Source organism: Branchiostoma floridae, chromosome 13, assembly GCF_000003815.2.
Source record: "Branchiostoma floridae strain S238N-H82 chromosome 13, Bfl_VNyyK, whole genome shotgun sequence".
NCBI classification, from domain to species: Eukaryota; Metazoa; Chordata; class Leptocardii; order Amphioxiformes; family Branchiostomatidae; genus Branchiostoma; species Branchiostoma floridae.
In genome coordinates, this window is record NC_049991.1 from 14,909,898 (window position 1) to 14,935,092 (window position 25,195).

Consider the following 25,195-nt stretch of genomic DNA (forward strand, 5'->3'; position numbering starts at 1 on the left):
GTTTAAAAACATGTGCTTAAGAAGGAGATTTCCATGGGCACACAATAACAGTCTTCTACAATCATGTACAGACAGAAATACAACCTTGCAACATACATGTAGTACATGTAGCAATCAGCAGATCTGCTTCAGATTAAAAAAGCAGCACAATTCATTACAAGGTTAAAGAGGAAAAAGGGCTAAAGCATCATATGGGCAATCGAAGCTTGTTTGTTTCATTTGATCTCCATCAGTGCTTCAGGATTCTTCTTGCAATTCGTAACAATACATGTACAATAAAATGAAATGTAAGAAAGAAATTCTGATAAACTTACATGTTGCCGAGCTTCCTTGATGGCATCTTCGAGCCCATGTAGCCGTCCCCCCATGATGAACACTCCGCTGGCCCAGACGGCGCACTGGTCGTGTGTCCACACTTCATCCAGGTACATCGGCACAACGACAGCCTCCAGCGAACACGGGGGGCTGCCCCCCTCCTTGCCTGCTTTCCTGGCAGCAACCTTGGCCCCGCCTTTGTGAGCTGCCTTCCTATTTTTCTCCCCGCCACTTTGAGACCTGTGTCTTCTTTTTGACAGGGGAGTGTTAGCTGGGCTCGACAAGCCAGAGGGCCCCGGCTTGGGCTCACTACTGCTCACTTCTGAAGGGTTTCTACTTCTGCTTTTCCGCCCCTTGTTCTCCTTCAGGTCTGCAGACTGTTTCGGTGGAGTTTTGGTTTGGGTGAGAAGGGGCCTTTTCCCCTTCCCTTCCAGATAGTAGGGTCCAAACAAGTCGCCCAGTTCTTTATAGTTGGGTGACTTGCCACAGAAGGAGCACACCCATTTAGCATGTGTGACTGGATGGGTGGGGTGGGCACTGCCAATGTCTATCTCTGTCGTTTTGCTCGACACTTTTTCCCTGTGACTGTGATGTACGTGACTGTGGTGCTTGCTTTTCTGCTTTTTCTTTTTGTGCTCGCTTTTGCTGGAGTCCGCTTCGTTGGGGTTGTTGATGACAGTGCAAGAAACTGGGCTTTCGAGCTGGCCCGTGATGCGCACAACTGGACCTTGTGTGGGGGTGTCATCACGAACCATTTTTTTCGGCCCGGGAGCAGCTTCTCTACTAACAGTTTTTGGGGGAGCTTCCTCCCTGACTTTCTGTTTGACTGCTGGACTCCCTTCTTTACAAACTGGTCTTGACTCTGCCTCTACTCTCTTGAATGTCTCTACTCTCTTGGTGAGGGATATCTCCTCACCATCACTACTGGTAGTCCTGAACTCAAATGGTTCCTTGGACTTTTTCTTTGGGTTTTTTTCTCCCTTCTCTCCCTTTCCTTTTAGATCCACCTTTCGATTAACAGTCTTTGCTCCAAAAGGCCTGCCACGTTTCTTTTTCAGGCTGCCATCTGGCATGACCACAAGGTTTCCGTCGATGATCATACCCGGTTTCAAGTCCGTAGGGCTGACCTCAGCAGACTTGACGTGCTGGACGTACTTGGAATTTGGAGAATGAACTTTTTTCGGAACGGGGCTGATTTTTGTGGGCGAAGATTCTGTTGCATTCATCTTTTCCTGAACAGCCTCTTCCCTTCCACTTCTCTCTGCTGAGTCATGCATTGACTTGGAATAGTTTGATGACTGTTTGGTCCCGCTGTTGGGAGGTTTTTCTACTGAAGTCCTTTTGATCACACCTCCCTTTTTTGTCTTACTTTCTGTCTTGTCCCACGTCAGTTTCCTGCAAGTTGAATGGGAGTCATTCTCTCTCGGAGAAATCTTCAACAGCGTATTTTCCTTTTTAGACAAGCTTGTCTCTGCCACCTGAATTTTTGACCAGTCTTTATGGACATCTTTCATCGGTGACTTTTTTGGTGACAGACTTCTTTCGGTGGACAGTCTTTCTTCCTTTGGTCTCTTTTTCGGAGAAGATTTCTGAGGAGAACCCATGGCAGACAGCTTTCTCTTCTTTGGGCTGGAGGGTTGGTTGGCTTCCTGGCCCGGTGACAATGGTCCTTTCACATTTGAACTGTTTTTGTCGTCAACAGTGCGAGTGATGCATATCGTCTCCTCTTCAGCATCAGAGAGCGGCATCAAGTTCTGTTTGCGCCTACTCCGAGGACTTGCTGCAAAGTCTGCCTTGGGGCTCAACGTCAGGATATTCGGAGAGCCCGCCGATGCCGTTCTGATTATCGACAGTGGGCTTGTTGTCACAACCGATGCACTCGACGAGACAATGGAACTGTCGGAGACTATGGCGGAGACTTTAGTTGAGTTTGGAGACGTCATGCCACTGCTGGTGGGCGATACGACACCTCTGGAGCCCACTGTAAGGACCAGGCTGCTCTTGGGAGAAACCGACCTTACAGTGGAGGTAGACGGTGAGTGGGCACTGGAAACCAACACTGTTGACGACGTGGTGGCATTTGGGGAGTTTCTCTTGGGGCTCTTTGTGATCACTGACGGCTGCTTCGGTGAAGAAATGCGCTTGCCCTCCCCACTGCATTTGGCATTTGGTGGAGAATTTTTCTCACTAGAGCGAGCGTTTGCCTTGGGGCTGACTTCTGAGGGACGCGGACTCCTGTTCTCCTGTAGAGGCACCAGGGATGACCCCGATGTCGTACTTGTTACTGTCATGGAGCTGGTGGTTCCTGTTACCTCCGAGCTGGACACCTGGACGATAACAGGGTAGGCAACCACGGTCTGCTGTGGCGCCGGCGTCACTGCCGCAGGTTGGTGGAGTAGGAGTGATTTGGTCACAGTAGACAACGTTTTCCTCGAACGCTTTTTCTTCTTAGAACTCTCCTTCTTAGGTTCCAAGTCTGCAGCCTTACCCTGTGGAACCTGTAGCCTGTCTTCTGCATCATCTCTCTTAGGGGAAGTGGAGGACGAGTCTTTGGCACAAAGTGGGTGGTCAGGAGAAACATCCGTGGTGGTTTTACTGACATCAGGAGGCGTGTCACTTAGAAATCCGCTATCCCCGGACATGTCTGACGACTCGCTACTGCTTGGCCCGTTTGGCAAATGCTTCTCGTCCGTGACACACTGGATCCGTAGACTCTCCTGGCTCTGAATCACAGAAACCTTACACGACGGCCCGTTAAGTAGCTCCCCTGCGCTTTCCTTACTGTGTTCCTCATTCCCGCAATCCTCACAGTGAGACTCGTCGGAATTCCGCGCAGCAGATGACGACACGTCTTTGGCATTACCACTACAACATTCCACACAACCATTTTCACAACACTTGGACGCAACACTACACGTAGGCTTGGAGGAATCATCCTCCTCCTTCACCTCTGTACAACCTTTATCCCTGTACTTACTATGGCGAGGTCTCTGTAAACCTAAAAAAAGATCCGGCTTCGTTTCATTTTGTGAACCATCATATTTCGCGACCGGACAAGTTCTTTCCACAGTGTGACCCTCACATGTTGTACTGTTATCTTTATGAATTCCTGTTACCGTTTCATCCTTAACATTATTACCCTGTTGAGACGAACTTGAAAAGCAGCCAGCAGATCCGTTGCCAAAGTCGGAATCTCCGCAGGAAGTCGCATTCCCGAATCCTACAGAAACACCCGAATCCCCCTCGTGCTCCCCGCAGTGAATTCCATCCGAACACACGCTCGGCTTGGGGTCTGCTGGGTGTTCCAGTTTAGTTCTTTTTTCAGGGGGTCCATCGACCTGCCGAAAATTTTCCATCTGTTGTGGCGTGTGTGGGTTGGTGTAGTTCTGCGCATTCTCCTGTCCCTCGGAGGGGCCCATGTTCTGGGACATGGAGTTCCCCTCCTTGGTTTTCCGTCTCTGTCTGGGCTTGGAACCCCCCGTGATGGGGGCAATGTCGGCGGGGAGGGGAACCTGTTGGACAGTGTTGGGTAGATTGTTCACCTGTGAGGCCAGGGCGTTTAAACTACTCACCCCAGAGATGAAGTTACTGCTGGTGGGGATATAGGGACTCTGCCTACCGAAGGTGGAACTACTGAAGGAGGTGTCTGTCCGACAGTATGAGGGCTCAGTCCTGTAGAGGGGGTCAGGGGGGTCGTACATACTGGGGGGAGGGTGGACTTGCTGGGGAGGGCTGCTGATCATGTGGGGGGACTGCATGTGGGAGGGAGAGGGCCCCGGGCCAGGGGATTCCCCGGGTGTGGGGAGGCGTGATGCCCCTGCGTGCGGGGACTGTACGTACCCTGCTACGGGCTTGCCCTGCATGTGGAGACCCATCCCAGGGGACCTGATGGCGGGGCCAGGGGAGGGGTTGGAGATGGGGGACGTCACCATGTTGGATGGAGAGCTAATCGTGTTGGAACTAGAGCAGCCTAGGGGCACGGGAGACCTGACCTGCATCTGGGAAGGGGAGGGGCTGAAGTGCTGCGCTTGCTGGGCTGGGGACGGGTACACGAAGTGGTTCCCTTCCCTGCCTGCCATTAGGTGGGGGGACGAAGGATTCTGCACGGAGCCCATCGGACTTCTGTACCCACCCATCCCCCCGTGTATGGCACTTCTGTCCATCCCCTGAGCGTTCACTGAGTACGGCGACGGGCCCCGATGGTCCATGGAAGGGGGAGGAGGGGAGCGGTACATCTCCCCCGCCTGCGACTGCATGCTAATGGGAGGTCTGATATGGTGATACCCTTGCCCCCCTCCCGGTACCGGACTCGGCACCCCCGCCGGACCCCCCATATACCCTTCCATCTCCCCCGCACTTAATCTCCGCTGTTGTACGAACTGGCCCATGTGTCCGTCTGACGGACTCCTGATGCGAGGGTAGAGGCCCATGTCTACCTGCTGTTCCCTGTACATCATCCCTTCTTCCCTCGGGTCGCCCAGAAACATGGCGCGCTGCTGGGGCAGCGGCGGGGACCCCGGACCCATGGAGGGGTGCTGGGGCATACCCATTTGTTGGGAGGGGTGCATGGGTGGGGGGGTTCCTCTCATGGAGGTGGGAGGGAACTCCTGAAGGGGGTAGCTGCTGGCGGACTGCTGCATGGAGGGGCCGTAGGGCGGGGGCGAGGCGTATCTCGGCGGCTGCTGCTGCCCCATCAGGTGTGGCGGCCCAGGCTGGGGCGGCCCTCCCATCATGCCCGGCTGCTGGCCCTGGTACATGGGAGGTGGGGGAGACTGTGGCCAAGAGCCCCCTGGTGGCCGGGCCATGAGCTGCATCCTCTGGTGGTACTGAACATATCTGAAATAAAAGAAAAGATGCTCCCTGTTAGAAAACAAGCCATTCCCTATTCTTCAATTGGGATATTGTACAGCACAGCTTGCAGACTCTTAGATTATTCTGAAGACTGATATTTACACAAGTCTTCTATTTTATTTTTACTTCAAGACACAAGAAACCTTGTTTTGTGGCACTGATCATTTTCATGTACTTCCATGATGTGAATTTGCCATTATAATTGTATTATAAGTAGCACATAGATGCCTCCTTGTAAGGTAGGTGAAATGCAACAGTGTTTTATGACATTGTTGCAGCATGAGCTGGTGCAGAAACAGCAGTGAGGCACCAAAAATCTTCTCTTTTTGTTTGACAACCTGTCAAGCAGTTGGTTTTGCTTACACGTTACAATTTAACAGAACTGCCAAAGTCAGCAAACAGCATAGTTACATATAGATGTGTAAGACGTACACATGCACACACACAAGATTTACAATAAGGCATAACCTACTGGGTTGACCTGGGGTTGGGAGGGGGGATCTGGTACTGCTGTTGTCTAGCCTGGTGCTCGATCTGTGCCAGGGTTTCCGACAGTTGAGGGGACACGCCCGGGTGCCTGGCTGGGTCGCCCGGGTGTCCGCCTGGGTCGTTGGGAAGCCTGCCTGGGTGTGGTGGGACTGGGTCTGCCATGCCGACCTGGTGGGGATGTGGGTACTGAGGCATCATGGTAGACCCCGGCCCCATCTGTGAGCAAAATAAACAAATAAACAAATATGAAATAAACACACATAAAATACAATCACAACAATGTATGAACAAATTTCCTTAATGATAAGTTAATCATAGGCTTCCAGGGTGCTAGCCAAGATCCGTCCTTCCGTCCTTTGACAGAATTTTGCTGCTGGGGACAAACAAAAATTTTGCCCATTCTGTCCTCTGTGATGGACAAAAATCGAGATAAAGATATGAATTGAACCAAGCTGAGTGAAAAAAATTTCAGGCTGGCTAGAACATAGCAATAATTTACAAACATATTTCCTTAATCGTAGGCTTAAGTATTCAGGTATCATCTCAAATAGTGGTATGGCAAATATTTAAGAATCTATACAAGAACAAAAGAGGAACAGACTGTCTGTCTCCATTATTCAATGAGTCGCGGTTGAACAAAATATCATATGATTTTTCACATTCAACCGAGACATTGCATCATCATTTTAAAACTGAAAATATGTACATACGTATCATATTCATCTCTTTCAAGAATATATAATTTACAACATGAGCAATAGTTTTGATTAACTTTTCATGAACTAAGGCATAACATACTTTATTGCTTGACTGCTGCTGGCATTGGCACAACCAAAATTTTACGATTGCAAATTTTAATCCTTGTAGCAGAATTTCGATATTGCCTCAGGTCGTGGAATATGATAAGTTCAACAATGCAGGGTAGTGAGCCAAAGATTCTAAATTCGGGGTTCTAGCCAGTGCATTTTAGCGTAGTGGGCCACTACGCTAAAATTTGTAACCACTATGCTAAAATAAGGGCCACTACGCTAATTTTCAACTAGTGTAATGGTGCTTTGCTATCATTTGCTTGTTCAACAATGTCTAATCAATGTCTGAACAATGAAAAATGATGAGATGCCATTCAAAACTGACCAAAAAATCTGTCAAATTACATGTGATGTTAACACTCTAGTGCCAACTTTTAACTCCAAATTGTCAAAATCTCACCGTGGAGGGGCTAAGTCCCCCCTTTCACCCCGATCTCCTGATAAGTCGCTTCGCTACCATGACATTCCCACTACGCTAAAATGAAATCATGGCTAGAACCCTTCCCAGTATAATATTCTATACAATTTCAGACAAATGGAAATGTATGTTCTTCCTTCAAAAGCAGGTGGAATTATGACTATCTCAGGTTTCCAGGTTCACAGGTAAATGTTCTGACCCAGGATCCAAATCAATCAACCTGCGGTTCCCTGAAGCAACTGAAAGCTTCTCGGCAAAGCATAAATTTGTATCAAACCTTAAGTTTTATTCCAGTACGATAGATTTGTCTCCTAAACGTTGAAATTTTAAAGCATTACTCTAGTACACATCATTTATGTGTCATACCCACTTTCCACATTTGAAGATTATTTGTGCAAATTTCTTGAAGAACGGTTAACCCTACATGTTTTACACACCCTATCCATTAAAGACTGTGACCAAGCTCAACAAATTTCACAGATCAACTTTTTAGAAATATTCTTTATGTTTTGCTGTCTTATAAATAATACTTCTGAGTATATTTGATTATATTCCAATTTTAATAAAATCGAGGATTACATAAATCCAATTTTTGTTGCTGTACGACAGAAACGGAGCAGAATTGATGACACCCTGTTTATCATTGACCAGTGGATACCTGTTGGGTCATCTCAACATTTCAACTTGATTGATGTCATAACTTATTTCTCCTGGCTGACAGAAGGACATTCTCGCATTTCAAACCGCTTCTCAAGGTCAATGAGACCACTCTAGCTCCAAGAGGAAGGCATGTTTTCACTCACCATGCATGGTGAACACATATCCATCATTTTACGGCCAGTACCATATGAAGAGATCGTTGTCTTTCATCTTCTCGAGTCTACTCTTATCATCGCTATCTGTTTACCTTTAGTGCACTAAGGGACTGATAGAAATCAATTATGCGAAGTTCTTTCCACGTCATTTTTTTATTAACAGAAATTTATCTACCCATTGAGCGAGGGATTCTGGTGGTGAGAGGTATCAATAGTCAAGCACACTGGGTAGACTAGCATTGAACACCCCTATAGCCTAGCTAGATGTGAGGATCTAATGAGTGGAGGCAGTGTCTATCTGACTGAGGGTACATAATGGACTGATAAATAAAGTCCTACTGAAAGAGAAAAATAATAAAGTATCACAAGTATCAACTCTTGTTGACACATTCAGTACATCCTGTACATGTCCCTTTGGACCAAGGCTGTCTCTTTCTTTATCTCCTTCTTTCTTTATCTCTTTCTTTCTTTATCTTTTTTTTCTGTACCACTCATGAACCACGTTGTTGATTTCCTTTCTTACAAGTTACATCTGTCATTTCGGGCTTACAAAAAAATTTCAGGTTTTTTTGACAAATGTGGTATAGTCCAAAAAAGTAAATTTCTGTCCTGGGAGGAGACAGCCCTGCTTTGGACTTAAGCAAAGGTGGCATGTTAACGGCATTTCTCATCAGGCTTTTAGCCAGGCATGTGTCCAGGGGTCATTTGGACAAGCTTTCCTAAAAATAATAAGAAATTGTACCCACTAGATACCCTTACACTGGGGAGCAGATCGGACAAGCAAGAAATTCTGACTGACCATTTCCACTTAAATAAATAAAATTCTCTAAAACTTGGTACCCCTGACCCCCTACAATACTCGCGCCTATATCACTTGCCATGACTCATCAAGAGATTTGAACCCCCTTTAAAAAAATCCTAGCTGAAAGCTTGCTTTCTTATAGTTATACAACCTGCAGGTACATGTATGAATACTGAGGGAACTGCCAGGAACTCAGACCAGCCCTCTGGCACAAAGCAGAATGATTTACATGGTTCCATGCCAGCTGATAGGCAATCCATCTCAGTAGATCTGATCTTCCCCTCTGTGTTCATATCAATAGAAAGCCAAGATAACGATAAACATACCAGACACTTGACTCTTTTGAACCTTATCATCATTGTCTACTTAACACCTTGATGTTACTATTCTTTTAGGATAATTTTCCTTCAATAATGATTTTTTTTTAAATTACCGTACTTGCTTTTCAGTAAGAAGGCTACTGTACATTCATTTTCATAACCTTCCTGTGCAAAAATATTGACATATGATATAAACTAGAAGTATTTCATTTCTGTTTTCCATTATGATACAACACATCTTTGCAACTGACAATTTTGACATTGTGAAGACCTTGGAGGACAAAATCTACAACCTCTCCAGCAAAGGAAATAAATTTGTGCCGTCAGTGATTTGGAACCAGCTCCAATTTTCATGTTTTATTTGCCTCAGTTAACAAGAACAAAAGAAATACTCCCTACAACGTCAAAAATCATAGCAATAAATTCAACAAACAAACAGCAGCTTCTTGTTCATGCCTCAGACATTATGGGATGATTTATGCTCCACATTGTCAGGGCTCAAAATTCATTTTTGGCATTATGTGCACTGGTGCACCAAACCTAAAAACTTGAGTGCACCAAACGATTTTGGGGTGCACCAAATAAAATAAAGTTTGCACCGCTTTGGAGTGTTGACAATATTGATGCACCCTAATTCCAACTTCATGACATTTTATTATCTGTCAAACACTTTGATGTCAAGAATATGGTGTATACTATCATACTTTGGTTCCTTTACATACGTAAACCTACGAAAAAATTTGAGTGCTGAAAAAATTGGGTGCCCCGCTTCAATTTTTGACCCGGTATTTTGAGCCCTACATTATACACCAACACCCCGAAAGTGAAAGGAACTACAAATGTTAATGTTATAAAAGGTAGCAAATATATGAAAGGTAGCTCAACAAATTTCAGACAAAGGATTAATCTTTTTCGAATTGTAATACTTTTTAATCGTATGAATTATACTTTTACTTCCTGTACCATATACCAAGTACAAAATGAACTATCAGCATCACACAGATCCAATTTGGACCAGAAATAGTTGCTCAGCACTTTCACTTTCATTTTGTTTATCAAGGAAGTTACAACACATGTCCTATTTTTCCAGTTATCCTGGTCAAACATTGAAAACTATGACAGTAACAACAGTACGCTACACAACACAAAAATTGTGTATATGAAGTCAATAATATCAATAACATTGCTGTCTAGTAGAAAGTGGCCCTTCAAAATACATGACGGAAGACACAACAAGACTGTTTTCCCAGGATACCTTCTAAACACACTCTACAGGGCTCAAAATTCATGTTTGGGATTAGGTGCACTGTTGCACCCAACCTAAAAAAATTGGGTGCACTGAAATATTTTGGGGTGCACCACATAAAATAAAGTAGAATGTCAGAAAAACATGATTTCAAGGAACCCAAATTCCAACTTCAAATTCTTATACAAGTACTATGGTCAGACATTCCAGCATCTTTCTATCACTAAGATGTCAAGAATATGGTGTATACTACATCTAGTATACTTTGATAGACGTAAACCTACAAAAATATTTGGGTGCATCAGTGCACCTGCAGAAAAAATTGGGTGTACAGCTCCAATTTTGGGTGCACCAAGGTGCGCATGCACCCGGTATTTTGAGCCCTTCTCTGTGCTGGATGTCTCAGGTGGAGTTGACGCATGAGGGGCGACAGTAATAGACATTAATGTACATCAACAATGGCCCTCATCATCTCAACCCCAACATAACCACAGGTCGCAATCAACACCCCAAATAAGTACCCGTTTTAGAGCTCTAACAGCATTCGCAACAATGTACTCTGCGTTATTTATTACAGTTTTACAACAACTGTATCATTTTAACCTCAAATAACGTGTCAAAACCTCATTCGACAAAATATATCAGTCTAATTTCTATTGAACGTTGATCATGTGGTCTTGATTAAGTTGTCCAGTCTAATCAACAACAAAGCTGTCTGCCCCTATAGAACATGTTTATAGCGGCAGTAAAATTGATGGTGGCAAAACTGACACTCTCAGGCAACAACCTTTGCCAAAGGTCAATCTGTAGTGTCTAAAGATCCTGATAATTTCTGTCATTAATACTCGTTAAGGGCCTTCAGTTCTTAATAAAACTGATGATACAAAGTGACATGTATCACTGTACATAACACGAAAAGCAGTGCTTTATTTGATATAGAATTAAAAGGCAAGACTTCCTCGATACAAGCCATTGTTATATTTGCAACTTGTTTTGATTGATATGATTTGTTCAAGACAAGTTAGTTATTTCATGTTAGGACATCACTTAAAGTACAGTTCAAACTTGAATAAACAAAGGTTCAAACCATTACTTACTATACTGAAGAAATGATGTAATGATAGCCACAACCAAGGAGGTTAAAATTTTGCCCTAACTAGTCTGCTAGGCATTTAATCAGCTTCCTTTTGGTCCTGAAAATGGTACAAGGACACTCCTCCCTCCCACCACTCTTACGAAAACAATCACCTCCTGCAGCCAGATCTCCCCATGCCTGAATGCTTATGTGCCAGTGCTGGGGTACTGTAAGATGATTATATTTGAGGGTAAGAGGCGCTTTGGCGATCTGCCGAGCTGGCAGGTCCCTCCATCTGATTACTGTGCCGCTCGCTGTCCACACAGCAGAAATCTGTCACAGGACCCAACACAACACAATCACCACAGCCACACGGAAAATTCAAAATGGCTGTCACCACCACCTATCCCAACAACACAACCGCAGGAAAAACAAGATGGTTCCTCTTCTTGGATTTTCAAATCAGCACAAGGCCAAGCTGAAAGGCGGAACCAGCCAGATACGACCTTGCATTACATTAGCTCGTAGTTGGGGCTAGGAGACAACCTGTAAAATGTCACACATGGATAAGCAATCCTTCCTGATGTCACCTGAAGTAACCCCGGTAATTCTCCACAAGGACAGGTGGAACTTCAAGATAAAAGTATCAGTGGGTGATAACAAGCATCTCACACCCTTCTTCACACAATGGTCGTACATGAATAATTCCTACATGCTGTAAGGGAGGTTACACAGGTAAACAAAACAGCAAAGTCATACCCAGGGGCTTGGCTGGCAGCTGTCCTCCATTACAATGGCATCACTACCTGACCTCTGACATTTGACCTAGTTTCCACTGACATCACAGGTTGGTGGCTATCTGCACAGGGGAATATTGTATGCACAGCTCTAGGCAATTTTTTATTCCACAGCAATGATAGGCCAGCAAATATAATGCCACAGCCAGAAAGTACATATGACAGCTTCGGAGGCCATGAAAAATGAGCAGGTTTACTATTCTTCCAGCTCAAGTAACGAAGGTGCATATTCTTGAAGGATGGGGTGTAGCATAAAGATGTGTAGTGATCGTTTACGAATGCAAAACTTCATCAGATAAAATTCTGCCAGCAAAAAGGCAATTTCTGTGATCGTGAGCGAGGCGATGGAAACCCTTGAGCTGGGGCCCACTTTGCATGGAGCCATACTGTATGGCTGCTACCTGCGTCATTCCAGCCAGCAGTGGGGCCCTGACTAGTCACCTTCCTCATCACGCATTCTAGTCTTGTCTGCTCCAACCTACCCGGCTCCTACCTCGCCTATAGGAATAAAAACAGCCCTGCTAAATAGCCAGGCCTACTAAGCAATAGTGCAGGGGTGCTCATTCATAAATACATGGGTGCCCTTCTTTCACTGAGTGTTGAGAACATCATCCCCAAACTCACTTCTGCAGAGCTCGTGTTACATGTAATGCATACATGTACTTTGAACTTCAAATGTATACAGTATACACAACCAGCTCTCTCGTGCAGCCAGGCAAAGCCAACTCTCCTCCATTGTTGTATTGCTTTCAGACAGATTTTACAGTACAAATCCTTCAGGAGAGTGAATACAAGCCTTATATAAACCTGGGTTATTTTTATTGTGCACTTGTTTATTCTACACTTCTATGTATTGAAATTATCTTTAGACATCAAAGGAAAATAACTTGCCCTCTGCATTACTTATATATATTTCTAAGAAAAATGTTAGTACAGTAATTATTGCCATAGGCACAGAATATTCATGAGGGATGTTAATAACCACAGGTTACATAAAAAATAATATACATTTTGTGTTGTTGCCACTGAAAAACATCAGGTTCAAATTGTACATCAAGAATCCTAAATGTATATCAAAAAACGTCCCTAGCAATACATGAAGCACCTGTCATTCAGGAATATATAACTATCCAGGGAATAATGCATACAGCTCTGAAATATTTAAACCAGGGGCAATTGGACTCTTCAGGGTATATTAAATTTGACATTCATGATATTCAACACTGGAAAATACAACATGGTTATGGGCTACAGAGAGCTCATTATAACAACACAAGTAACAAGAACTGCAAAGCGTGGTTGTTACCATGAGACTGGCTTGACATAGTCCTACAAGTTCAAGGTCCTCCTTTCTTCTATCAAGGGATGACAGTCCGAAGGGATACATCTCTCTAACAACGGGGCCAGACTAGCGCTCCTTTCCCCGCATGACGTAAAATGTCTTTCAACAATTAGATTGGGCTAAATCCCTCCTTTGGAGGCCCAGGACCATTCTTTAATTCTCCCTACGACTGTCAGTTCTGGTAATGATGCTGTGATGGAAGCGGAGCCAACATGGTGTTTCTGGCTCAATTTGCAGCATGTTGGCTGCGGAACACTCCCCGCATACTAATGAGGGCCGGGGCTGCCCCACAGGGGGCAAAGGTCATCACTCAGGTGGTGAGGAGACGGATGTACCTCGGCGACTAGAGCTGGAGATTTTGCACCACGTTGGGCGCCAACCTTAGCTCTATCTCTTGCATTTTCTCACTTTTCATAATTGCTACTACAGTAACTGTAGTAGATGCAGGAACATCAAAGTCAACATCAAATAGATTTAGTTTGGGCTGCTTTCCAAATATTCTTCAGAAAGAATGTAATGTTAAATCAGACAGCTGAAATAAATAGGTCTTCTAGTACCATTTTCCTTTCACATGTTTTCTTCTCAGTACTTGTCCTATGCTACTATTACACTGTATGGCAAAATTAGACAGCTTTCCTAAATTCTTAAGGAAGAATGTAATATTAAATCAGACAGCTGAACAAAATAGGTCTTCTAGCACCATTCTACTTTCAGTACTATCTTTATCACTCATGTTTTCTTCTCAGCACTTGTCTTATCCTACTATTACACTGTATGGCAAAATTAGGCAGTTTCCCTAAATTCTTTAGCATTAATGTAACATCAAATTAGACAGGTGGGAGGAATAGATATAGATTGGCGAATAAAGTTTCCAGCCACCAATAAGTGTCCTGGTCACTTTGGGCGCATGTAACAAATCATCGGAGCCAACGCCAACATAATCACATTTTACCCTTCTGAGAAACAGAAAGAGACAGCCTAATACTTGTAATAGTCTTATCGTGTGGTCTGTCTGTAGACATGTCTCAATTCTGACCACAATTACATTTTTGCAGCTACAGTAACTTCCAAGTACTGGAGACACTACTTAAGTCTCCTCACAAGAGCTCAAAACTTCAGATTAATCTTTTCATGTCAATGGCAATCTAATATGTGCCATAATAGAAAAATTTACCAATATCTTTATTCCTTCTATGCAATAATCTTCATGGCAATACACTGAAATATATTCAATATGATATTCATATATTAATCCATGCAAGCCATGATAATGTATATACATATAAGTTATAACATATACATTGCATTTCCATCAACTTATAATATACGTAGACAATTCAAATAGGTCCTTCATTTGGACCATCCTTCAAAACATGGAATATGTGTAACATTACAGAGAGTCATTTTTGTACTAATGTTGCATATGACATTGTACTTTCACTTTACATGTACATAGTTGTATTTCGATTTGTTTATTTTCTTTGATCTGTTAAATGTAGGTACACCCCTGGCACATGGGGACATTATCTTATAGAGATCAAACAGAGTTGTTATCTGATAATCATGTATAATTTTGCTCCCTTCAGGTTAAGATAGACAAAAACAGATATAGGAAGGGAAACTACCCATCAATGTACTAGTTGCCGTATTGGCTATGTGTTCTCTTATTACCTAAACATTTTGGCTTCCATGCAAAGGCAGCACAATTTCAATATCTTGGTTCTTTAATTTAGAAAACTGTAGATTTAAGTAAATTTGAAGATAAACGCAAAATCGTGAGTCAACTGGAAAATATTCAGTTTCGTGTGTGTGTGTGAATATAATAATGCAAGTTTGCTGCAGTTCTATGCTTACATATGTTGAATGCTTCCTAACTTTTTATGATTAAAAGAAAACAAGAAGCAAACAAATAAATTGATCGCTCCCAAGCAAAATATTTCCATTGACTTCGTACCACTTAGCTCACCTCAAAGCCATAAAACATATCCATCTAGTCCACATATCAGGGAGTCTGTCATTTTTGAGAAATCTCCGTATAATACATGAGGGATTAAGGACTTAACATTTGAGCATATTTCATGTGCTAGTACCATGCTGGGGGATTTAAGCTATGGAGAATACATCAATTAGCTGAGAGAACACATTTTTCTAAATTCAACTCATCACAAGAAACTGTATGCTCCATCACCGATTTTATCATTTCATTTTTTTCTGCACATTTTTTTGCAGTTTTTGCGGATTAACATTAGCTTTTTTTGGTCTTGGATTTACAAACTATAGAACTAGAAAATCAACATAGAAATAGTGTCGGAGGAAAATGTGCCACTTTGGTACAACCTCTTTCGGCAAATCAGATGCAAGTATTCCACCCAGCTCTGTTTCCACCTTCATAATAAGAACCAAGTGAATAAATTTATTTTTGAAGCAGAAGTTGTATTGTGGGGATAGCTGTGGTTTTAGTTTTTTTTTTACCAGGTTCTCCCCAATAAAAATTGCTGTGGCTCAACCTCTGCTTGAAGAATAAATAAATTGTTGTGGCCTTCACTCAGCCCACTTTTTTGTGTTCCATCAAGAGTGCATTAGTCAAATTGTCCTCTTACAAGTGATGAAATCTCGTACGGTGTACATCAGAACCCAGTGTTTGGGATGTGAAAATTTCAATGAAGGATGAATCATACATGTCAGAACAAGATGCTGTTAATACTGTAAATCCTGAAATGTTTGCAATAGTTTCATTATTTTCATGTTTTTTTTCACAGTGACCTCTCCAAACCCTGGAAGTGGAACTGAATATGCAAAGTATTACTATAAATGCAGAAATGTTCACAGTGGATTAATGTTCGCGGTTTTCGCGATGAACACTTCACCGAGAACTTAAAACCACCGCGTACATTTTTCTATTACGGTATTAGACTGCAGTCTATAGTGTTACCGAGAACTTAAAACCACTGCGAAAAGTCTTTTTTTCTGCTAGCGTGAACTTAAATGCATTTACAGTATTACTGTTGCAGAGAATTTGTTTCCACCACATGTCTTTTCCCCCTCCCACTGTAATTCTGATCCCCACAAAAATAAAAGAATCCACAGTATATCATTATATCACAATGTTATGAGTGGGCCATAATATTAAATCTTTAAAATGGGAACAAAATCTGATTAAAACCTATGAAATATGACATAACCATCTACTGTACATATGGCACAGTACTTTCTCTTGCTTCAATACTGGCTATCACGTGGAAGGGCAAGCTAGATGCTGGCACTGCTTTGACAAATGGCTGCTGGATTTTTGGCGCTGAACAACATTTTAAAGAAAGCCAAATTCCTATGAAATACTACATAACCCTTTACTACACATATGGTACAGCACTTTCTCTTGCTTCAGCACTGGAATCACGTGAAAGAACAAGCTACATGCTGGTACTGCTTGGAAAAATTACCACTGATTTTTGGCACTGAACAGAAAGAAAGAATTCCTGTTTAAATATAAAAAAGGCTGATATAAATTTTTCCCAACTAGGCGAGGCTTGCATCCTTGTTTTACAACCACCTTACCACTATGGAGCCAGACGCAGGGAGATGCTGCATGTTGATGCATGGTAAATTGCATTATGTAGCAGCCTTGTTATCTGGGGCTGCATGCATGGAGGCTGGGAGCTGGAGAATTGTGGATCTGACAGGACTTATTTCCCATATTGATCCTGCGCTGCATCCTGACAGGGCCCAGGGTCTGCAGGCATAATTCCGCTCCCAACGACACACTCGCCACAATCAAATTTCGCACTCTCGTAACTTCCCCCTCCCCTCGGACGGATTAGAATGTTTCTGATATCCGAGCACATTAAAGTTTATCCTGCAGTTTGCAGAAGTTCCACCTTGATTATTTCCAGTTGAGGATTTGGTGAGAGACGTTACTTTATATTTCATTATTGTGGTAATCATTCCTGGCAATCCCGAGAGAGCGCCCCTCATTTCCAGAGCTAATAGCAAGTCCCTACCAGCCATATTTACTATTTCCCACAAGAAATTTCAACCCATTTCCAAGTACCGCAAAGAGAGTTCACATATCTCCGAGCATCCTCTTCTGCTTACTACGACTTGTCCAATTTATGCATGAGTGTGATTCACAATTTATTAGCTCCTATCTTCCGCCTGACACGCCGTAATACCACGAGAAGAAGCAGATTAAGAAAATTCTCACCTCTATTTTCTACGCTCACGTTATCTTTCGGTTTGAATTTTGTAAAAGGTTAAGTCTGTACGGTAGCTTCCACCCTGTCTCACCCTGGCCTATTTGTAACCTGCATGAATCGCTGTATACATTAATCCTGACATAATGTAATCAAACAGCTTTGTAAAGGATAATATTCATCAATTGTTGATTATACAACAACTGAAGGTCAATCAAATACCAGACAATCAAAATACATCAGCAAGTCGCTGATATCTGGTGAATTATTCAACAACGCTGAAAGAATCTTCAAAATATCACTTCACAGAGTTTACATGAGCTGTTGTTTTTCTTTACTTTGCCCTTTAACAAACTACTTGCTTCTTTAGATCTGTACGTGCAAGCGTACATGTGGCAAAGAATTATTCTCGCAACGTACATGAAGGGAATGCCAACTCTACCGTGCCCAAAAAATTCTGCATGATGATTTGCTGCATAATTTCCCGTCACAGTATCGACCACTGGGGCCATTTTAATACATACAGAATTGGGTATAATGCCAGCGTGCCCCGGCTGTATGTGTTTTACATGGAGCCCCGTGAAGTATTGATTGTGTTTTTACAGCAGGGAAGGCAACATAGGGATACAGGGGGTACAACAGAGCCCACGCTAAACAGCAAGAACAACAAGCCTTTTTAGCACCCATAGCAAGGCTGGAGTATATTTAATGTATGTTTCAATGTCAGTTTGGTTTCTTGTCAATTTTATTGTAGGCAGTCATTACCAGCCTCAGCCTTTGTAATATTTTGTTACATTCTCGGTAATTCCTAAAAAAAACAACAACAAGGCTGTTCAATCATTGAGAAATCTTAAGATGTAAGCAAACCAAGTGTCTGGTTGATCGTAATAATAATATACAATATGAGAATATTAGTTGCAACAAAATATGATGCTATAAAAATCTTGCTTTTATATGAACATGGAGTACAGGTGTAATATTTCATTTACTCATAATAAGACTCAGTGCAGAACTACATCATATCAAAACAATTTATCAGATTCTTATTAAGTTATTGTTCTTGGTTAACACAAACTATAAAATTTTGATTTTGACTTTGCATTCAAAGGAGTGTTCGAGTATTTACCAAACTTTGTCACTTATAGTAATACACATGCAGGATCTTTTATTGAAGTCTTTCATTTGCCGAACCTTAACCAATAAAAACTGAAAAAGAATTTTTCCAGGGAACTGTACAAAATAGAAACATGTCCATTAAATTATCATCAGACGTAGCGTCACAACTCCTATATCATATAATAAATGTAGCATTCAAGCATCATATCTACCTACCTATCAAAGCAACCTTCACCTATATCATGATATATTAACCAGATATGATATGATATGAATAAATATGAATATAGAATAGCTTACTTGTTGCAAGGTAAAGAAGTGTGAATGATGCCCAAAGCTGATGACTACACTCAGAGCACCACTGTGCCCTGTTGCTTATAGATGATATCTTTTCCAACATTGGACAGTCAAAATATAACTGTATAAATATATCCAGGAATCACGTTAACAAAACACAAGCAATGCATGATTCAAGTACTTAGAAAATATACATTATCTTTTTAGGTCTATTTTCTGACCTTAAGAAATATCTAACATACTGACCTATGGCACCTACATCATGTCTTGCATGTAAATGTCTACTCAAAAGTGTTGTAATTATGTAACAGCTACCTAATTGATTTTGGGTGTATTTTCTGAACACTAGTAGTAGTAGTAGTACTGTACCACAGAGACTAAGTGTACGGTGTAGTATAAGTAAGAAACTAACATAAGAGTTTATTAGATACATCTCCTATTTAACTACATACACATGCACTCATCTATGATGTGATGAATAATGATAACAGATTGAATCCCTATATCTAACCCCTACTTTCATACAATGAGATGCCTCCACATTAAACAAAAGTTGATGTCGCTCAGGGGAAGCTAGGAATATCAGCGGGGAGGCTCTTGACCTCCAGTGAAGATGTATTCGCATGACGTACCCCTGGGATGGTGGGGGGAAAAATGGCAGGCCAACAGGAGTCCAGGCCGACCAACCCGGGATCAATAGCCATTAGAATGTATTGCCAAAGGAATAGCACAACCTTGAAATATTCAGCATAGTTTTACAGTCACTTGGCATCTTACAAGTACTGTTAGGACAACGCAGGTGTCCGTTTTTTACATTACCAGGACAGTAAGTGCAATTCCTCTCATGTTGGATGTCAATATATCTCTGTAAGACAGGAAATGGACAATAAAACAGGAAGCAAACTTTTGTTCCAGTATCTCAAGTTAACCAGGACAACAAAATCATGCACTTGACATATCCGTAAGAAAATACAGTACACAATTTGAGATTTACAGTAGTAGTCTGACCTAAAGTGACGAATAGGCAGTTAAATTTCAATCAATTTTTTATAGCAACAGAAAACAGCAGCAAGGTCTTGCCAGTCCTTGTCGAAGTGTGGCCCACTTAACTTAAGATGTTGAATTTTGCTCATAAAACTGGGACATCATTACAGTACATCTTCCTGGGCACTGAGTCATGGAACACCTGCAGTGCTCATCCTATTGTGGCATGTCATGAACTTTTAATAACAGGGCTCGAAATACACTTTTCAGTCAACTTGCACCAGTGCAAGTTAAGCCAAAGGTAACTTGCACCAAAAGAAACTTACTTGCACAACCCAAAATAGTGAACTGTTAACCCTTTATTCTTCTTCTGAAAATTTGCAAATATATGGGGATACATAAAGACCACATGTTTGGATATTTGTTTTCCAAAGCGTATTTTATTTTGGATTTCAAATTGTACAACAAATGTGAATTTAGGCTTAATTTAAGACAATTCAATGTCTACAACTTGATAAGATCAATAGATTTCTTCTGGACTCTTCGAGTGACTTCCATCACTATTCTTAACCATCGCTAGAACAACTCAATACAAACACATATAACTGGAAAATCCAGTTGATCATATCAAAGTCACTAAATTGTATGCAAAATGTATTTACTCATATGCAAATCAAGGTAAGACAACATCATAGGAATTATTAGCATTATAGAGATGGAATTGTCTTCAAATTTTGTTTACCTGGATGTCTAACCAAGTTTAGAAATAACAAATTTAGGCTATTTTTTTTATTCAGTGTTGTTTTCTTTTACCTTTCAATGGCAGACAATATTGTTGGTGTGTGTAAGCTTTTTCTAAAGTCAGGTATTAGTGGATAAAAGTAACTTGCACTGGTGCAAGTTTGGTCCAAACTTACTTGTACCACACCAATTTTACATGCACAAACTTGCATATGCATGTGGTATTTCGAGCCCTGAATAAAGACCATGAAAAACACTATACTTGTCCCTAGAGTAGTGGAAGATGTTACTGCTTTTTGTATGACTTGATTTCTTCACCTAAAACTTTGCGGACAACTTAGGACAGGGACTAGACGTCACAGCGAGAGGCAGTATTTAGCTAGTATTCTAGCTGCAGCTTGTTTTGCTACCCATATGATAGACATACATCTTTATATGGACTGTCATTACCACAGCTTATTTTCCATATTCTAATAAAGCCTGCTATAGCCTTAAACAATGTTTTCCCCAAATTGTATCCAAATAGAGCACCAAATAGAACAAAAATGTTATGTCTTCCCGAAATAATATGTAAATTTGCATAAAACCCCAGACCGAGATTTTTCTGATATCCCACTCCCAACAGGTTGACTTTACAAATGCCTGGAGCTGTTGGGAGACTGCCACTGAGTACAGTACAGAACAAGTAGTACTTTGTAGCTGTCTGGGGGTGAAGGAGGTTTCCGAGATACAGTATCAGGAAAAGTGGAAAAAAGTTTACGTCATCCGGATATCTCGAACTTCTATGACTAGTATGAGTTAAGTGTGCATATGTTTGAAGTTTGGTATGTCCTAAAAACTTCTAATGGTGCGAATGGTTTTCCTGGCTTGCCCGTGATAATCTAAGTGCCGCTAGGATGAACATTATACAACAGACCTTCACTGTTGTGTAAATAACTTCACAGCAGTCACATTAGTGATGATCACCTGCCTGTGTTAAAGAAAGAGGCATGAAACCCCAGGAAAGACTTCTGTGGGTGACAATACATTTCTGGCTGTAGTTGACAGAATTAAATTTATATATTAATGTGTCAGAACTGAGAAGAAAATAGCTGCATAAACACTTACTCTCCAAGCAGAGGTTAGGCTCCGGCTGTTTCTTGACCTTTTTCTATCAGGCTTTCTATCATGTACTGAAATCTTGAGTCTCCTAACATCTGCTTGGAGAGTAATAATTACTTTCTCAATTCAGTGGGAGTTTAAGGTCCTTGATTGGTACAGATAATATGTTTCAAATCGCAAGAAAAATGTGTGTCGAGAGTATTACACAAACTTCCAAATTATCATATTTGTTGCACAGGTACTTCTAATAGTTTCTGTGACCTTGGCCATGAATTCAACAACAATGTAGTTATAATATCTACAGATACTAGAGGTGCTCCTAGTCATTCCAAACATGCAATTCAAGCACTCTGGCAGTTGCTCTACGTCACCCTGAGGGAAACATCTAGATGTATTTATAGATATGACAGTCCCATTTCAAATGCACTATGTAGCAGTTCTTGGAATTGACAGCACTACTTCCTGTGAATAAGATGTTTCATATTCACACTATGCATATAATGATGTATATGCCTCTAATATATGTGCTTAGCAGATTGCTTTTACCACTTATTTAAAATTTCAATTTTAGAAGTTAAATTTTTGTGAATATTTCAGTCATATTTTACATGTTATAATATTTGTGATTAGCATATCTCACTTGCAATTAAACGTTTCAATTCTTTTCAAATATGACCCAATTACACTAACTGTTGGAAAGCCTATTGAATCTATTCTTGCATTTTTTTTCTCTAAAAAAATTGCCCTTTTTAGAATTTTTTCACTGAAAAATTTGATTTTTTATATTCGCAAATAATTGCACATTTTAGATCTTTAATTGCATGTATGATAACCTTGTTTGGCTGTAAACTAGAGCCCCAGAGAAACCTTTTAGAATTTTCCTGGAAAAAATATTGCCTTTCTTACATTATTTCAAATTTAAAAAATCGCCTTTTTAGATTCCCAATTAATTGCACATTTCAGATTTTGAACTGCACGTATGATAACCTTGTTTGGCTGTCAACTCGAGCCCCAGAGAAACCTTTTAGAATTTTCCAGGAAAACCAGGCAGGAATGCAATCACAGCTACAGGGCAGTGGCTGACCCACACCCCCATTACCATGCGGAAAAGCCTCCAAACGCAGAACCCCGTGGAGAACTGTTGATCAAATGCATCAGGGCAAAATTACTCTGCTACAGCTGACGATCACATGTGGAACAGGAGCGGGGAGAGACAAATCTATTCTCGCCTTATTATTACGCAGCGATGGCGATACGATAAGAATGCCCCACAGTAGTACATGTAATTTGATGGGATAAGTCTTGTAGGGTGGAAGGTGTGTTTGGTTGAGTGTGGAGTGGGAGGGGGGCATGTGTGATGTTTTCCCAAAGATATTCTAAGAAGATGCTTGCCATTGACATAATGAAAAATTTATGTCCTAAAAAATTATACTAATACCCTAAATACCTTTAAGTTGGGGGGGGGGCTTTAAATGGGGTAGGGAAAATTTGCATTTGCAGTAGTTTTCAGTTCATGTTCAAAACAAGGGGCTGGAAAAGGTGGGCAGAGGACAGAACAAATATTTTTGGCGACGCCTGATTGGCGAGCCTAATAGTATAGTGAGCGACCATTTGCAAAGAATTCTAAAAACTGTACAGGCATCTCAGGAATTTTTTTTCCGCGCATCATGCCGCGCATCATGCCGGACTGAACCATTACCTTCACGGGTATGCTTTCCAGACGTGTGCACAGCAGTGTATTCTCGCGGGGCGATTTTCGATTGATCGCCGTGCAAAATTGAGAAAAGCCTAGGACTTCAGACGTACCAGAATTGTAGTATGTAGTATGGTGGTCATGGAAATGTAAACATTTGAAACAGGGGATAAAGGATTGTTGAAATATGTTCCTCGGAAAATAACCCGTGAGTCGTGGAAATCACTTCCGGGTTTTGCCGCGCATCATACCGGACTGAACCATTACCTCCACGGGTATGCTTTCCAGTACCAGGTACCAGGGCACATATACGTGTGCACAGCAGTGTATTCTCGCGAGGCGATTTTCGATTGATCGCCGTGCAAAATTGAGAAAAGCCTAGTACTTCAGACGTACCAGAATTGTAGTATGTAGTATGGTGGTCATGGAAATGTAAACATTTGAAACAGGGGATAAATGATGGTTGAAATATGTTCCTCGGAAAATGACCCGTGAGTCGTGGAAATCACTTCCGGGTTCGTTCGTTTGGAGTTTGGAAAGTTTGGTGCGGCCTTCTTCACCTTTGATATCTTTGTTTCAAAAATGCAAACTAATGTGTGAAACAAGCATTGTTTGAGCTTAAATGATGTATAACATGTGGGGTTGTGAGATAGCGATGTGATAGTTAACATCGCCATTAAAGAACGTTATATTTTGGGTAGCGTTTGTATGTGTGTCTGTTTGTAGAAGACCACCATAACTCTAGAACGCCTGGATGGATTGTATTGATATTCGGTATGTGGGTAGGTCTTGTTGAGACCTGGAAACGATTAGATTTTGGGTCCCCTAGCGGCCTGTTACGGTACTGCAGCGGAACTTCCTGGTTTGATATCTCGAGTTCTGGACATGTCGCGGCTATGAATTTTAAGTTGTAGACAGCTTTTGATGCCGTGAGTAAGTGGTATAGGTTTGGGCCCCCTAGCGGCTTGTTTTGGAACTGCAGGACAGGTGTAGTGTCAGACTTTGAAAGGGAATAACTCAAGAAGGGGTTGACGGATTGTTATGATTTTTAGTATGTGGATAGGTTACGTGATGCTTCATATAATTCTATATCAATTATGCAGATTGGAAGCTAATTTGCATAATTGATTGGAAAATCGTCTAAACATGCTCAGTTCAATTATAGGACCATTGCAACATGTGACCTTTGTAACTTAAAAAGAGAATATTGATAGATATATATTGTGCAAAATAAAGACCTAATTTGCATAATTAATGAGAAAATGCTTTCATGTCATTGTGGTAAATGGCGGGAATTTCATACTTGTAGCATTTGGAAGTTATGTACAGGTGAACATCGTTGAATATTGATTATGCAAATGAGGTCCTTATTTGCATGAATTATCAGAAAAAGCGACAAAATCCTCCTTTCTTAACATATATTGCGCACGTCTGTTTGGTGAAGGAGATGATCAAGTTATATAATTTATGCAAATGAGAGCCTTATTTGCATAATTAATGACGAAGGTATGGGGTCGTGGAACTCTAGTTCAACATGTGTGACTTGCTCTAAGTGGTGCGCCGCATCCGGACCATGAAAAACGGCCGTATCTAGAGGCGTAAGTGCGCGTATGACTCTACATCAGTTATCAATTCATAGCCGCGTAATAGGACACTCAGTCAAACATATAGCATATGCAATTTAAAAATAGAGAAATATAGATAGACATAAAATGATACAAATTGTTATCTAATTTGCATAATCATTGAGAAATTGTTATAATATCAAAGTGGTTGATGATGATAATTTCATTC

The 25,195-nt window shown here is 41.5% G+C and overlaps 1 protein-coding gene across 5 annotated transcripts in view; it reads right to left on the reverse strand.

Moving 5' to 3' along the window:
* Positions 1-25,195, reverse strand: part of LOC118428469 (protein piccolo-like) — a 42,286-nt gene that overhangs the window by 5,265 nt on the left and 11,826 nt on the right. For 2 of the 5 annotated variants that reach the window (XM_035838546.1, XM_035838551.1), the window contains exons 5-6: positions 5,639-5,871; positions 315-5,151 (exon numbers count right to left, since the gene is read on the reverse strand). In XM_035838546.1, coding sequence (XP_035694439.1) covers positions 315-5,151; positions 5,639-5,871 — 5,070 coding nt within the window. Of the gene's footprint in view, positions 1-314; positions 5,152-5,638; positions 5,872-11,899; positions 11,961-13,243; positions 13,473-25,195 lie in introns of those variants that run through there. The other 3 variants (XM_035838548.1, XM_035838550.1, XM_035838547.1) reach the window with 3 other exon arrangements.